The 17,227-nt window shown below is 46.7% G+C and overlaps 1 protein-coding gene across 1 annotated transcript; it reads right to left on the reverse strand.

The window, feature by feature from the left end:
- Nucleotides 1-1,906: 1,906 nt before the first annotated feature.
- Nucleotides 1,907-5,100, reverse strand: LOC143817624 (uncharacterized). Its single transcript, XM_077299116.1, has 4 exons — nt 4,471-5,100; nt 4,233-4,389; nt 3,844-4,112; nt 1,907-1,920 (listed from the first exon to the last, which is right to left on the reverse strand). Exons 1-4 carry the CDS (start codon nt 4,583-4,585, stop codon nt 1,907-1,909), a joined length of 555 nt encoding a protein of 184 aa, XP_077155231.1. The 5' UTR covers nt 4,586-5,100.
- Between the last annotated feature and the right edge of the window lie 12,127 nt (nt 5,101-17,227).

Consider the following 17,227-nt stretch of genomic DNA (forward strand, 5'->3'; position numbering starts at 1 on the left):
AACAGAATTCTGGGGGGTTGAGGGGAATAATAAATGACCCTCTGAAAAAACTTTTCACAATTTAAAAAAATAAAAATAAACAAAGAAATAACATTCTTTTTTGCTGCAGTGCATTTCACACTTCCAGGCTGATCTACAGTCCAAATGTCACAATGCCAAGTTAATTCCAAATGTGTAAACCTGCGAAATCTGCAGGGGGTTGAATACTACTTGTAGGCACTGTATATACAGTGTATTTACACCACATCTTTGAAAAGTTGTAGAGAAAGTGGCAAAGATGGAAGGGGTGCTGGCGAATATTGTGAAGATGTGTGGGGATTTTTCTTTTGAGGCAAATCGGTTGGCAGTCATCGTTCGAGACAAGGAGGAAGAAAGACTGTGCATCCTGCGGCAGCGGCGGAAGAGAAGGCTGTGGATCCATCCTATCACAGCCCAACGCATGACCCGTGGTGTTTATTCCACACTTTACATTGAATTGAGGGAAAACCCTCAGAAATTCTTCTGCTATGTGAGAATGAAAGCAGAAAATTTCGAAATTTTATTGGCCCATGTGGAAGACTCTATATGGAGACGAGACACCCAGATGCGCTTCTCCATATCACCAGCGGAGCGTCTCATGTGGTGACTATTCGGTAAGTTTTTTTTTTGTTTTTTTTAAATTTTTCTCATTCATCAGACTTATAACTGTAATGTTGTTTTTTGATGTTTTTATTAATTATTGTCTTTTCCTTTTTTTAACAGATTCCTTGCAACTGGAGAGTCGTTTTCATCCCTACATTTTCAATTCAGGCTTGGGATATCCACAATCTCAGGGATCATCAGAGAGACCTGCTGGACATTGTGGGATTGCTTACAGGCGGAATACATTCCAGAGCCATCACAGGAGAGGTGGCTGGAGATTGCCCACAATTTTCAACAAATATGCCAGTTCCCAAATTGTGTTGGAGCACTCGATGGGAAACATATAAGGATCGTGAAACCTTCTGGATCTGGATCAGAATTTTACAACTATAAGAAGTACTTCTCCATTGTATTGATGGCAATAGCCGACGCACACTGCAAGTTTATCGCTGTGGATATCGGTGCGTATGGACGGCAAATGACTCCCAGATTTTTAAAAATTCACCAATGGGGCGTCACTTGTATGGAGAAACATTCGATTTTCCACCGCCTAGATCTCTCCCTGGAACCACCGGTCCACCATTACCATTTGTGTCTGTTGGAGATGATGCCTTCCAGCTTTCACCACACTTGATAAAACCCTATGGAAGTAGTGGACTGACCCAGAGGAAGAAAATTTTTAATTATCGCTTAACCAGAGCGCGAAGAGTTGTGGAATGTGCTTTTGGCATCTTAACTGCTAAATGGAGAATCCTACTCACTGCAATTAAACTGCAGCCTGAGACTGTTGATGATGTGGTGAAGGCTTGCGTGGTACTTCACAATTTTGTTTTATCCAAAGAACATGTTTCCCTGGAGGATAATGTGTCAGAAACCACCTTGCGGGATTACCAAAACACCAGTTTTCGCAGTACAGTAGCAGTCACCAGAATGCGGGACAATTTTGCAGACTACTTCATGTCTCCTCAAGGATCAGTTGACTGGCAGTACGAAATGGTGTAAAAAATTTTTTTTTACACACTTGTAAACATACCATGCTTTTTAAAAAAAAAAAAAAAAAAAAAAACCTTGGAACTGTATCCTCACAGTATTGTATGTTTTGAACCGGTACCTCTTTACACATTTTCTACTGTTACTTGTACCATAACCTTGGTGGTTTTAATACAGTTTAAAAAAAAAAAAAAAAAAGAGAAAGACAATAAAATTGTTTTTAAAACAACAAAAAAGGATAAACACACCGGCGCTCCCAAAAAGCTAAACTAGAGAGCTGCAGGTGCCTAAACAGTTACTGTGCTGGATCTGTCATAAAAAAGGGCAAAATATATAGATGGATAAGGACACCGCGCTAACTAAATGAGACAATGCATCAATGTCAAATGGACAAAAATGTATAACAAGCTGAAAAAGACGTGCGGCACACTGGAAATGAAAGTGAAAATGCAACTTATGTCCACACTGCAGTGGACGCTGAAAAAAGCAACAGTACCGCAGAGAAAACCAATGTAAGTGCCTAGTAAGGTCACAATAAATCATCAAAGTGTATATATAATAGAAGAGTGTACACTTACTGGATAATGGTGTTGTTGCTGTGTGAGATGCTGGCGGTATATGCAGCAAGGGCCGTCAGCGTTCTTTGGATATTGGAACAGAGCCACCAGCGGCTCAGGTGTCTGGCGGTGAAGTGTCCAGGACTGCAGCGCCGGGCGGCACAAGCACCTAACAACGTGGGGAGCGTCCTCCCTGGTGAATGTGCGCCGCGCGCTCCTGGAACACAGGAGACCAGCACACGTGGACAGGAGAAAAACCGCTACAAAGAGCGGTGAAAAGAGGGGGCGTGGTTGCGGTGACGTCACCAAAAAGCGAAAAAGGCAAGGAGCTAGGGACGGATGCCGCACAGGAGCACTATAGCCCTCCTATACTATAGTGCTCCTGTGCGGCATCCGTCCCTAGCTCCTTGCCTTTTTCGCTTTTTGGTGACGTCACCGCAACCACGCCCCCTCTTTTCACCGCTCTTTGTAGCGGTTTTTCTCCTGTCCACGTGTGCTGGTCTCCTGTGTTCCAGGAGCGCGCGGCGCACATTCACCAGGGAGGACGCTCCCCACGTTGTTAGGTGCTTGTGCCGCCCGGCGCTGCAGTCCTGGACACTTCACCGCCAGACACCTGAGCCGCTGGTGGCTCTGTTCCAATATCCAAAGAACGCTGACGGCCCTTGCTGCATATACCGCCAGCATCTCACACAGCAACAACACCATTATCCAGTAAGTGTACACTCTTCTATTATATATACACTTTGATGATTTATTGTGACCTTACTAGGCACTTACATTGGTTTTCTCTGCGGTACTGTTGCTTTTTTCAGCGTCCACTGCAGTGTGGACATAAGTTGCATTTTCACTTTCATTTCCAGTGTGCCGCACGTCTTTTTCAGCTTGTTATACATTTTTGTCCATTTGACATTGATGCATTGTCTCATTTAGTTAGCGCGGTGTCCTTATCCATCTATATAAAAATTGTTTTTAAACCAAAAAAAGTTTTATTTATTACAGGTTCTCATAATTTGGGGTGGAGATAGTAGCGGAGGGGCTGACAGGGTGGACCACGTCGATAGCGGGGGACACGACATCACGGGGAGGAACAGAAGTGGAATGGGTGGTGAAAACATGAGGTTGGGCAGGGAGTTGAGGTACAGATGTAGTCTGTGGGAGGTATGGTGAAGGTGTTGGTGGGATTGGGAACGGTGAAGTTAAAGGGGAAGAATGGAAAGGGGAAGGTAGGTACTGAGAAATACTGAGAGGGAAGGAAGGAATGGCGAAGGAGTAGAAGGAGGATGGACGGGAGGAGGATGGACGGGAGGAGGATGGACAGGAGGATGATGGATGGGAGGATAGACGGCGGCTTGAGAGGGGAAAGGTGTTGAAACATGAAGGGTAGGTTGAGGGGCTTGGGACATCGCCTGCGCTAGAGCAGTGTGGCAGCATCGCATCACATGCATCTGCAGGTCAGGAGTTAGATTTTCCATGTGCCTGAGGACCGACTGAAAAAAACAGTGTCTTGGTGACTGGTTTGCATCTAAATGCATCCTATCCAGACGACTGCTGAGTTCCAGTATGCTTTTGTTAACCATATTGTACCCAGCAGACGTTTGCTCACCCAAAAGCTTGATGGCACTTTGGAAGGCTGCATTTAGATGCAAAAACTCAGGCGCATAGCTCCTTTCCTGACCTCTCTGGCGCTGCCGTCCTGACCCCAAAGGTGGTCTAGATGTTGCAGTGTCAGAGGGGTGGGGTAAAGGGAACTCTAACTCATCACCTGCAGCTTCAAGTGACGAAGTCCGCCCTGCTGCTCCAGCGCTGGTGGATGGGGCCGAGGGATCAAACAAAAGGGAAGGTACAGATACAGAGGGGTCGACGTGGTCCCTGGTGGCGGACTCCTGGGAGATCGCTCCAGAGGGGTGCAACTCTGATGCAGGCTCCCGAGTGCTGCAAACAGTGCTGTTAAAGTAAAAAAAAAAAATTAGTATCTTGATATTACAATTGCCCTTGCTGCCAAAGAAATATGAAGGTTACACATTTTAAGAGTTTGACTGAAAACATGTGGTGTTGAATATTTACCTTCTGCTCAGCAGCGTCGACCGGAGGAACGACAGGGCTCTGGCATGTTTGTACCTGCTCCTGCATCCTCTAGATCCACTCGGGGCCTGCATCTCCTTGTTAAACTCCCTCTTGAAGCGATCCCTGAGTGACCGCCACCGCACGATAACCCTGTTACCTGGAAAGATAAAGCAAAAATTGGTTACTATACAACACATTAAATCATGCTAACATAAGGTAATGAAGTGTGAATACTTACGCGCTAGATCCTGGGCCCCAGCTTCGAGTTCCTCCCAGTTATCCAGAACAGCACTGCACACTTCCTCCCATAGCTGTCGGGTGACGAACTGGTCAGCATGGTGGCGGTCCGACATGTTCCATAGCGGCTCCCGACTTTGGACCGCTTGGATGAGAGTGTCCACATCAATGCCCTCAATGCCCTCCTCTTCCTCATCCTGTTCGGGAGCACGCTGTGAAGCAACAAAAAGTAAAGAATAAAAAGGGAAAGATTATACCACATGAATTTTACAGTTTACTAAACACCAAACCAAAAAAGGAACTTACTCTTCGGTGACCGCCGCGATTAGCATTCCGACGACTATGGGAGGTGCTTTGAGGAACTCTACGTCGAGCCCCGGATTGTGAATACTAATAAAAAAAATAAATAAATAAATGATGTGCTTGGATGGAGGCATATGTACTGTGTGTGTGCTGTGCTGAATGTTTGTGTTGGGTGTAGTGTGTTTTATGTGAGGATCTGTCTCTGCAAAACTTACACTATGCGCTCCCGCTCCTCTCATTTCTCCACCCTGCTCGTCTCCTTCTGGAAGCCCCTCTGCTTCATCTTCCTGTGAAAACAGAATAAAAACATATAGGGTTCAAAAACATGTACCCCAAAGATGTACCCCAAAAAATTTATGAAGAAAGAAAAAAATCACCTCAGGTGGCTGACGATGTGAGGGGGAGCTCCCAGAAGAAGACATTATGGTCCTGTTTTCCAGCGTCTGTCTTGGGTCCCGTCTGTCTTGGGTCCCTAAGAATCTGCAAGTATAAAGAGAGTTCTAAGCTACTATACAAAAGGATAGATACAGCTTTCGGGACTTTATACTTACATCTGTTTTCCAAACTCGGGTCCTTGCTGCGTCTGTGTTGGGGGGCCTGCCTGCATCTGTCTTGGGTCCCGTCTAAGAATCTTCCAATTTAAACACAGTTTTAATTAGAATGATTATGTATTGGTATCCAGAGAAAAAGAAAAAAGATCACCTCCGCACAGCTGCAGCCAAACTAACCACCTAGCATAACAGTCAAAATAATGCTGATAGTCCCACACGGCAGCTCCAGTGGTGCAGTATCCAAGGAAAACAAGACGATAAATATCCAAATGTATAAGAAGAGACAAACGCACTCACCGGACAGGTAAAATCCAATCCTTTATTGCCAGGCCAGGTGGATAATACGCACTAATGCTGCCGGTCCTGTTGGGCTTAATGATAAAATCGACATGGCGGTTTTTTTGTAAAAAAAGTTTTTTTGTAAAAAAAAGTTTTTGTAAGAAAAGTTTTTCTGTAAAAAGGGTTTGTGAAATAAGGTGATTATTATGAAGGTCCTTTTGTATTTTAAATACCGTATTTTTCGGACTATAAGACGCACTTTTTTCCTCCAAATTTGGGAGGAAAGTGTGGGTGCGTCTTATAGTACGGATATAGCATGTGGGGAGGGGGGCAGCAGTGAGTGGGATCGCACTGTTATCCCACTTCAGGATGTCCCCGCTGCCCGGAATCAACTGCTGGGGAAAGCACATGGTCCCGCTGATTAAGTGCAGTGAATATTTATTAGCTGCTCCCCGCCCACCGATCAGCTGAGTGGTGAGCCGGGAGCAGCAAATGAATGCTGCACTTAAGCAGCGACACACATGGCTTCCTCAGCTGCTGACTCCTGCAGCAGCTAGGGAGATTTGTGTGTCCTGGGGAGGATGCAGCAGCAGCAGCAGGGGCCAGAGCGGAGAGGAGATCGCTGCGTACCTGCCTGCCATGCTTGGACGCCGAGTGTTGTGCACAAACAGGACCTGTGATGATGTCAGAAGTGGGCGGGCTGGAGCCTCACATGGCAGCTCAGAGCCCTCCCTCTTCTTGACATCATCACAGGTCCTTCAGGCTCTCCACTAGAATCTGCAGCTTCCTCATAACCTGTGCTGTGGAGAGGCAACAAGAGGGAGGGCTCTGTGTGCAGTCATGGGATGCTTTTACCTCACCACAGCTGGCAGGCTGCCACAATTAAGAGGTTAGTCTTCACAATACACAATAAAGCACTCTGCCACTCCTGTGGTGAACTATAACTCCCAGCATGTCATAGGATCTGCAGGACATGCTGGGAGTTATAGTTCTCCCATGGGATTTTAAAGCAGCACTCCAGTGTTATTTTGCAGTGCTGGAGTGGTGCTTTCAATATAAGCCCTGTGCCCCCATTCTTATACTCACCCTCCAGCATCTTCATATAGTACTTCACAGCCACCACACTGGTCCTGCAGCTTCCAACATAATAACATACTATTATATATAATAACACCACATATAATAGTATGTTATTTATGTTATTAAATATTTTACCACATTTTTTTGCTTCAAATATTTTTTTCCCCTATTTTCCACCTCTAAAACCTGGGTGCGCCTTATAGTCCGGTGCGTCCTATAGTCCGAAAAATACGGTAAAAGGTCTTTTGTATCATTGTTTTTATGCATTTTAAGTCACATGTACAGTATTTTGCTCTGTTAGGCGGAGCTGATGGCTATGACACAGGACGTGTGGGAGTTTACCTTGAGCTAACACAGGTGAAAAGGGATCTCCCCGCTTTCTGTTGTCAGGACCCGTAGAAGCGCTCGTCAGCGTGAAACGGCCGTCGTCCGTCATCCTCCACTCCCCTCCCTGCTAAGTTTATCAATGCTGCAATAAAGGATTGGATTTTACCTGTCTGGTGAGTGCGTTCCTCTCTTCTTATACATTTGGATTTTATGTATTGGTATGCCAACATACATTTTTATTCCCCACAAAAAAATTACAAAAAAAAAAATTGTGTTAACTGTTCCCTTCAAACTTGATATGCTTGATGCACAAGCTGCAAAACCGTCCACCTCTTTTTTCCCCAAAAAATTCATTGAAAGCCACACCAAAACTACTTCAAACTTGATATGCGCCATGCGCATTTTGCTAAACCTACCCCACCCCCTCCTCCAGACACAGTTTCAACCTTATAAAAAATTTCCCTAATTCACAGTTAAAATACCAATACCCAAAAATGATAATTATGGTTACCCTACAGTTACTATTTTCTAAAACCAGATGACATTTTCTAGACCAAAGGTTTGCATTCCGCATTTATATATAGAACCTCAAACACCTTTATTGAATGTAGACCCAGTTTTAAATTTATCTTGAAATCATACTATGGACAGTTTTGTGGAATTTTTATTACAATTTTTTTTTGTCTCTTTTTTTTGGGGGTGGAAAATAGGAGCTACACTGCTCTTTATTTTAAATACCAGTACAGTATGTAAATGTACGAAAAATAACAAAAATGCAGGGCGCAAGGCGGGCGGTCGGGTACACATCACACGGCATTTATACACACACACACACATGTCACAGCACAGCCATTAAAAATACCAGCACAGTATGAAAAATAAAAACATGCAAGGCGGGCGGTCGGGCACACATCACACGGCATTTATACACACACACACACACACACACACACACACACACACACCACACACATGTCACAGCACAGCCATTAAAAATACCAGCACAGTATGAAAAATAAAAATATGCAGGGTGGGCACACACACACACACACACTGGCAGAACTCATGCTGGATGGCAGTACTCACATTGCAAAAAAGAAAAAAAAATAGGGGCCAACCAAATATATAACAATTCAATACATAAAGTTTATTAAATACAAGTGAATACATAGTGGTAGGCAGATGTCAGACTAAAAGACACACTAGGAAAAGAAGATGGAAAAATGATTCATAAGAACGACCCAAGATCCCTGATGTGAGAGGCAATCACTTCCTACCTTTCCTCTTTTCTGATAATTACATGCATATGAATCATGTAAGAAACTTTAATAATGCTAAAACACTGGCAAAAAGTAGATATTAACCCCTTTCTGACCTCGGACGGAATAGTACGTCCGAGGTCAGATCCCCCGCTTTGATGCAGGGTTTCGGCGGTGAGCCCGCATCAAAGCCGGGACTTGTCAGCTGTTTTGTACAGCTGACATGTGCCCGCAACAGCAGTTGGTGAAATCACGATTCACCCGCCGCTATTAACTAGTTAAATGCCGCTGTCAAACGCTGACAGCGGCATTTAACCGGCTCTTCCGGCCATCCGGCCGGAAATGAGCGCATCGCCGACCACTGTCACATGATCGGGGGTCAGCGATGCATCAGAATGGTAACCATAGAGGTCCTTGAGACCTCTATGGTTACTGATCCCGGCTAGCTGTGAGCGCCACCCTGTGGTCGGCGCTCATAGCAAGCCTGTTATTAAGCTACATAGCAGCGATCTGATGATCGCTGCTATGTAGCAGAGCCAATCGAGTTGTGCCAGCTTCTAGCCTCCCATGGAGGCTATTGAAGCATGGCAAAAGTAAAAAAAAAAAAAAGTAAAAAAAATGTGCAGAAAATAAAAAAATATAAATGTTTAAATCACCCCCCTTTCGCCCCATTCAAAATAAATCAATAAAAAAAAAAAATCAAACCTACTCATATTTGGTATCGCCGCGTTCAGAATCACCCGATCTATCAATAAAAAAAGATTAACCTGATCGCTAAACAGCGTAGTGAGCAAAAACTTTGAAACGCCAGAATTACGTTTTTTTGGTCGCCGCGACATTGCATTAAAATGCAATAACGGGCGATCAAAAGAACATATCTGCACCAAAATGGTATAATTAAAAACGCCAGCTCGGCACGCAAAAAATAAGCCATCAACCGACCCCAGATCATGAAAAATGGAGACGCTACCGGTATCGGAAAATGGCGCAATTTTTTTTTTTTTAGCAAAGTTTGGAATTTCTTTTCACCACTTAGATAAAAGAGAACCTAGACATGTTTGGTGTCTATGAACTCGTAATGACCTGGAGAATCATAATGGCAGGTCAGTTTTAGCATTTAGTGAACCTAGTAAAAAAGCAAAAAAAACAAACAAGTGAGGGATTGCACTTTTTTTGCAATTTCACCGCACTTGGAATTTTTTTCCCATTTTCTAGTACACAACATGCTAAAACCAATGATGTTATTCAAAAGTACAACTTGTCCCGCAAAAAATAAGCCACCACATGGCCATATTGACGGAAAAATAAAAAGTTATGGCTCTGGGAAGGAGGGGAGTGAAAAACGAACACGGAAAAACGGAAAATCCCAAGGTCATGAAGGGGTTAAAAACTAAAGGTTAGATTGCTAATAATATGCTCAATGAATATGTGTGACAGCTTTATGTACAAACCAATTACATCGCAATTCCCAACAAATATTTGGGTAGTTAAAATCTTCCATGATCACTATGTCGTACTTTTTTGAGAACAGAGACATCTGATGTAAAAAGAGTTCATCCATATCTTCAGTCTGTCCAGGTGGCCTATGGTAATCACCTACAGTAGTGTTCTTTCGGTTCTTCTCTCCTTGAATTCTTACCCAGTTTCTACAAAAGCTACCAGTCTCTGAAGCTTATGTCTCTGCGAAGATATACATTTTCCTAACATACCATGCAACACCTCCTCCCTTCTTGTTAATCCTGTTTCTAATTAATAAGTTGTAGCCTTCAAGGTTTGTATTCCAAGCATGTGTATCATCCCACCAAGTTTCAGTGATGCCTATGACATCATATCTCTCTTCCTGTGTTAGCAGCTCCAATTCTCCTTGTTTGTTTCCCATGCTCTGTTCATTTTAGTTGTAGTCAGTTTCTTTTGTTCCTCTATTTTGATTCAGAGTTTTTTTTTTGTTCTTTCCACTTCTAATAGCAGGGTTCTCAAAAGAATTCAACAGCTGCATATTTTTTCCTGGCCACATATTTCCCATCCCATATTGCATTAGTTTAAGGCTACTTTCACACACAGCATATTTGCTGCGTATTTTTACGCGCGCGTATTTTGCTGCTGCTTTACCTGCGTTTTTTTACGCAGGCAAAAAACGCAGCTGCTTTCACACACAGCGTTTTTTGCTGCGTTTTTTGCAGCTGCGTTTTTTTCAGCATTGTGTACTGAAAATAAAGTTTGTTTGAAAAAAAAAAAAGGGGGAAAAAAAAAAGAGTAATTGAGGTCATTTCCTGTCTTTATGACTCAGAATACAATACACACTGGAGTTAACATCATGTCGATTCTGCCAGCTGCAATGGCCTTGAGCCAAAGACGCCTCAGCAAGCGGAACAGACATCAGCTGGGGTTTACTAACCCCACTGTCACTAACCCCAGGTTACTAGGGCAGGCGTCAGTCAGACGCCCCCCCTCGTAACCCTGTACGGTAAGGGTATGTTCACACGATCCTGATTTCAATCCTTTTTTTTCAGGACAAAAACCGCAGCTCTTGGCAGAAAACGCAGGTGCGTTTTTGGTGCGTTTTTGATGCGGTTTTTGATGCGGTTTTTAGTGCGGTTTTTTATGCAGTTTTCTCTGCAGATTGTCTGTGTTTGACACAAATAAAGCTTTAACTGCAGTGGGGAAAAAAAAAAAGAAATGATGTCATTTCCTTGTCCAACCCTTTTCTTCTTCCATCCTCCATTTTGGGACTAAACACCAAAATGAGTGGACGTGTTTTGAATGACAGCGCTCCGCAGAGTGCTGAGCGTAGGCCAGATCACAGCCCGCGGATCCAGCTCTATCTAGCTATTTAAGTCTACGTTCACATTTGCGGTCTGCGCCGCAGCGTCGGGCGCCGCATGCGTCATGCGCCCCTATATTTAACATGGGGGCGCATGGACATGCGTCGCACTTGCGTTTTGCGCCGCATGCGTCACTGCAGCGCACGCATCCGGCCGCAGAGGACGCAGCAAGTTGCATTTTTGCTGCGTCCAAAATCAATCAAAAAAAGGACGCATGCGGCGCACAACGCAAATGTGAACATAGCCTAAGTGCCACGTATTTAAGTGCCACGTATTTCAGTGCCACGTATTTCAGTGCCACGTGCCACGTATTTCAGTGCCACGTGCCACGTATTTCAGTGCCACGTATCACGTATTTCAGTGCCACGTATTTCAGTGCCACGTATCAAAGTGCCACGTGCCACGTATCAAAGTGCCACGTGCCACGTATTTAAGTGACACGTGACACGTATCAAAGTGCCACGTGCCACATATTTCAGTGCCACATATTTCAGTGCCACGTGCCACGTATCAAAGTGCCACGTATCAAAGTGACTGAGCGCCGGCCCTAAAGTGAAAGTGAAAGCAGAGCGGTGACGTCACCGCTGTGCTGTTAAGGCCGGAGCTCAGTCAGTGTCAGGAAGCAGAGGCTGGGGGACGCGCAGGTGAGCATGTACTGTTTGTTTTTTTTACTTTTACGCTGGTAACCAGGGTAAACATCGGGTTACTAAGCGCGGCCCTGCGCTTAGTAACCCGATGTTTACTCTGGTTACCCGGGGGCCTCGGCATCGTTGGTCGCTGGAGAGCGGTCTGTGTGACAGCTCTCCAGCGATCAAACAGCGACGCTGCAGCGATCGGCATCGTTGTCGCTATCGCTGCAGCGTCGCTACACACACACACACACACACACACACACACCCACACCCACACCCACACCCACACCCCTTCACTGGGGGGCGGGGGCTTCCCTCTTCCTGTCCGACGTCACGTCCGGTCCTGGGTGTCAACCCCTCCGTACAAAGACGCCGACACCCAGGACAAAGGTGCTGTGTGTGCACGTTAATATGGGGCCCTAGGGGGATACGCAGACACGCCGCTGCGTAAAGAATTGACATGTCAATTCTTTTTACGCCGGCGTGTTTGCAGACAAAAGCGCCGCGTTTTTTTGCGGTGTGTCTGAACGGCAAAGTGAATTTCTCATTCACTTTGCCGGCAGACGAAAATGACATTGCGCATTTTTGAAAAGCGCCCGCAAAATAGCGCTCAAAAATGCGCTATGTCTGAAAGTAGCCTAAAGCTCTCCTGATGAGTGTGACAAGGCGTCTACCAAATATGTGTTTTCCTGTTTTCGTATGATGCAACTCATCTCTGGCAAGGAATACATCATACAGGTAATTCACTCCATGGTCAAGAAACCCAAAACGTTGCTCACGTCACCATCGACATAGCCAGTTGTTCACCTGTAGAATCCTGTTCAATCTCCTTGATTTATGTCCATCCCCTGGAAGGATGGATGAGAAGGCGAGCTGCGCTCCCAGTTCCTTCACTTTCCATCCTATTTCTTCAAAGTTTCTGCAAATAGTTTCCAGGTCCTTTCTTGCCGTGTCATTTGTTCTTACATGTCAGTATATACACACCTTTTTTGAAAGGTCACAGAGGCTACATCACCATTGAGCAAGATGAACCAGTAACCAAACAACACCATGAAGGCCAAGGAGATCTCCAAACAAGTCATGGACAAAGTTGTTGAGACGTACAAGTCCGTGTTGGGGTTATAAAAAAATACCCCGATCTATGAGGATTCACCGGAGCACCATCAAATCCATTATCATCAAATAGAAAGAATATGGTGCCACAACAAACCTGCCATGGGAGTGCAGCGCCCCAGAGTCCTGGTCGTTGCAGTACTGTGGCTCCGCCGCTAAGGGGGGCTATGGTACGTCTGATGGCACTGAAGGAGTTCATCTGACCAGGTATCACAGACACCAATACATTTCACAGTCTGGCCTCCAGGGGGAGCTAAGGGTGCTATTCATTAGGCCACTCCTCACAGTCTGGTAAAACTGGGGGTTAGGCAGGAAGTTAGAGAGAACGCTGACTGGGTTGGAACCAGGCAACACCTTGTGGCAGAGGGTGTTGTAGGGGAAGATTCGGTAGGGTCCCTGTCAGGGGTGGGATCCTGACAGAGGCCTGGCAAACAGAGAGAAAGCTACGGGACCGCGCCTGCACTTCATAGCGGCGGTGCCCTAAGAAAGGACAAGATGCGAGATTTATTGTGCTGAGTGAGAAACGAGATCAACGCAACAGGGAGAAATACCAGTAGGAGTCGTGCTGTTAGACCGAGGCAACATCCTACTGAGGCGTAACTAACCGGTGGCCGGAACGCCGAGGAAGTACAGAGCTCTAAGCATTACTTCAAACCAACGGCAGGACAGAGAGCTATAGGCTGGCTGTCTCACCTACATCACCTACGCAGACATAGGGGGCAACTTGTGGAGAGGGGCGACTCTAGGGTCCCGGAAGAGCTCCGAGCCTTCCCGTCATACGGGTGCGTCCTACCATAAGATCTGGGGGATGAGATTAAGAAGAACATCAGAATCGAGTTGTTGTGAGGGAACACGAGAAACAGACACAACATTTGTGGGGTACTATCCCGTAAGCACAGCAGGGGAGGACCACAACACACAAACGCTAGAAGGAAGGCACAGATTTCCACCTGCAACGGGAACTCTGGAGGTGCCATCGGACCGGCCGGACTTGCGCAGCCTGGTTAACCGTATTCCGGACTGAGGACCCAGAAGCCTTCAGTAAAGAGGTAAAGAGACTGCAACCTGGTGTCCTCGTTATTTACTGCACCGCACCACTACCACCATTACCACCATCCGCACCCCCTTTCACTGTGCGCCCCTCGGCAGGGTCACGGGCCGGGTCTAGCCACCGTGACAACCCCAGAGCAGAGACTCAGAGGCCCGTACCGGGTACCCCTCGGCCCTGCGGCAGTGGGGGCGCTGCAAAAACTTGGCGTCACGAACAGGATCTACTTAAGCCTGAGGAATCGGGTCATGTGTGCCTTGAAACTGTGATTTACTGTGCTTGGACTGTACTTTATTGCAAAGACTGTGTGCTGCCATTTACCGCCAAAAGTTCCCGCCAAAAGTCGCCGCCATTGCAGCGCCACAGGGAGCGCAGAGGAAGAAGAAGGGCGTGCCATGGGAGGAGACTACCAAAGCGGCGCCAGAAGTAGCGACCGCCCCCTCCGACTCCTGCTGCGAGAGGACGACCTACCCAGCAGCAGAGGAGAACCGCCCCCTGATTTGCAACGGCGGGAACGAGGTGAAGAGGGAGCTCGACCTCAGAGAAATGGCGGAGCCAGGTGCATGCGTTGCCGCCGAATGCCAGACAGCGACGATGAGCAGCAAGTGCCCGAGCAACGGCGAGGTGATCCCGGCTTGCCCTCACCCATCAGAGGCGGACTCGCGTCCACAGCCGGTGAAGGACCTGAACTCCTTGGAGCCGCCAGTGGAGGAGCCAAGCTTACCTATCCCAGCCACGGAGCCATGGAGGGCGGAGCCACATCAAGAGGCCACTCCGGGAGAGCCGCGGTCCGGGCTGCAGCCGATTCCAGTGTCCTCGTCAACGGAACAGATCGACATCGGTGGAATCACATCAGGCGCAGGTATGGACGGCACCCCTACTCCCCCGGCCGATTCTGCTCTCCCGACCGATCCGGCTTCCCTGACCGATCCCGCTCCTGTGACCGCTCCTCACCCTAGCAACAATAACCGTGCCTTTACGGTGGAACGGGTGGTCCTCACCCCCGACGTGATGGGGAAGCTGGTACCTCCCCTACCGACCAAGATGGGGGAACCCATAGATGTGGGCCCAGATGGGGTGATCCTCCAGTGGGACACCCCCTGGAACGAGCTGTATGGAGCTCCGGGGGAGAGCCTCACCCTTGCTGTGCTCACTTGGGAACAGTATAAACAATGTCTGATCCAACACTGGAAAAACCGAGACGAAACAGAGCAATCTGATATGCCGAAGACGCAACGCAGGAAGCCTGCGCACAATAGGAACGACGTGGTAAAGCGGGGGACTGTGCTAGCCTTCCACCCGAAGAGGGGTTGGGGCTCCATACAGGAACCGGGACTACCAACTGATGTCTTCGTTACTAGTTACAACGTAAAAACTCCCTGCTGCAGTCGAGATGGTGACCCATTGCAAAGGGGGGATCAGGTGACCTACACTCGCCGCCGGAATGCACAAGGATGGTGTGCTCGGAACGTCCACCGGTGTGAGCCTGAGGGAGCGTCACTTGTTGCCGCAACCCCGACTGATCCAGATTTGACAGGTCTTGTTATTAGCACCACTGTCCGCCTTGTAGCAGCCGCCGAGCTTGCAAGCAGGGTTAGCCTTCAAATCCAGACACCGGCTGATCTGATGGCACCTGAGAGACCAACCACCAGCACAGACATTGCATCGGCCGGGGACAGAAGACCACCCCCTGCACAGCCACCATCAGAGTAAGCAAAAATGCTTTAATGAATGTACATAATTCATTGTTTTCTTTGTTATTTTGCTGCTAAAACCCGTCTAGGGTTACTCTTAAAGGGATCCCTTTGTTGACCCGGGATCCCTATTGTTTTTGTTTGTTTTCTACTTTTTACACAAGTTATCCAGAACTGCTGAATCATGAACAATGCATGATACAAACTCCTTGTACATAGTTTGCACCTTCTTAAAGGTGCTCTCTACTGGTTTTACATAAAAGATGGACTCTTTGCAAAGATACGGTTCTTGGAACCTGTACTGGAGTCCTTGCTGCATACGGACTTGCGGCTTGAGAAGTTGCACTACCTCATAGAGACTTGGTCCCCTCTTAAAGGGTATGTTCACATTCTGCACGTATGAACAGTGTTGCCTTAAGATGGTTGAATGGCAATGATGTCTTGAAAAGAAAGTATTGATGATGTTGATATGTGAAAGTTAAATGTAACCAACTAGTTGATTGTAAGAAATGTTCAATAATGTTAATAGAAGAATGAGGACAGGAAGTGAACCCGTAGGGGTTAGTAGTGAGTCCTCCTAGGAGCCATATAGAGATGGCTCAGTGATCTTAAACTGAAAGAAAAATGATATGTTCTATACTGTGTATAGTAGTGGAAGGACAGTAGGCTCGGGCGGAAAGGAGCGGTCCTGTAACAGAAAGGAGAGGCAGTAGGTCTGGAGCAGTTAGGACAGGCGGTCCTGCAGATTTAAAGTAGGAGAATGCATAAAAGTTAATTAGCCTTATATGTGATATAAGAAGGTCTTTAGTGGATTTAGCGAGTACGTCCTTAAAGGCAAAGTTGGATTATGGTTCAAAATTTTGCATTTAGTAGAATACCCGGTTGGGTAAGAAAAGTTATTTATAGTCAAGTTATTTAAAAGTATTTAACCATGTTTGTAACGTTCAAGTGTCCTCACCTCCCATAAAGGGAAGCTCTGTTAAAAAAGTTGACTTGTACTTGCATTTTCAAAATTGTATGTCTTTTTGCTGACATGTATTGTTGTTTTCTTCCCAGTCCAGGAGTACTGGATTTAACCGGGGGGGAGTGCAGCGCCCCAGAGTCCTGGTCATTGCAGTACTGTGGCTCCGCCGCTAAGGGGGGCTATGGTACGTCTGATGGCACTGAAGGAGTTCATCTGACCAGGTATCACAGACACCAATACATTTCACAGTCTGGCCTCCAGGGGGAGCTAAGGGTGCTATTCATTAGGCCACTCCTCACAGTCTGGTAAAACTGGGGGTTAGGCAGGAAGTTAGAGAGAACGCTGACTGGGTTGGAACCAGGCAACACCTTGTGGCAGAGGGTGTTGTAGGGGAAGATTCGGTAGGGTCCCTGTCAGGGGTGGGATCCTGACAGAGGCCTGGCAAACAGAGAGAAAGCTACGGGACCGCGCCTGCACTTCATAGCGGCGGTGCCCTAAGAAAGGACAAGAAGCGAGATTTATTGTGCTGAGTGAGAAACGAGATCAACGCAACAGGGAGAAATACCAGTAGGAGTCGTGCTGTTAGACCGAGGCAACATCCTACTGAGGCGTAACTAACCGGTGGCCGGAACGCCGAGGAAGTACAGAGCTCTAAGCATTACTTCAAACCAACGGCAGGACAGAGA

Source organism: Ranitomeya variabilis, chromosome 3 (genome assembly GCF_051348905.1).
Source record: "Ranitomeya variabilis isolate aRanVar5 chromosome 3, aRanVar5.hap1, whole genome shotgun sequence".
In the NCBI taxonomy this organism is placed as follows: domain Eukaryota; kingdom Metazoa; phylum Chordata; class Amphibia; order Anura; family Dendrobatidae; genus Ranitomeya; species Ranitomeya variabilis.

Coding starts and splice junctions, on each gene's coding strand:
- LOC143817624 (XM_077299116.1), bottom strand. CDS start 4,585: ATGTCGGACCGCCACCATGCTGACCAGTTCGTCACCCGACAGCTATGG. Junction 4,390..4,470: donor TGGGGCCCAGGATCTAGCGC/GTAAGTATTCAC, acceptor TTATCTTTCCAG/GTAACAGGGTTATCGTGCGG. Junction 4,113..4,232: donor TCGACGCTGCTGAGCAGAAG/GTAAATATTCAA, acceptor TTACTTTAACAG/CACTGTTTGCAGCACTCGGG.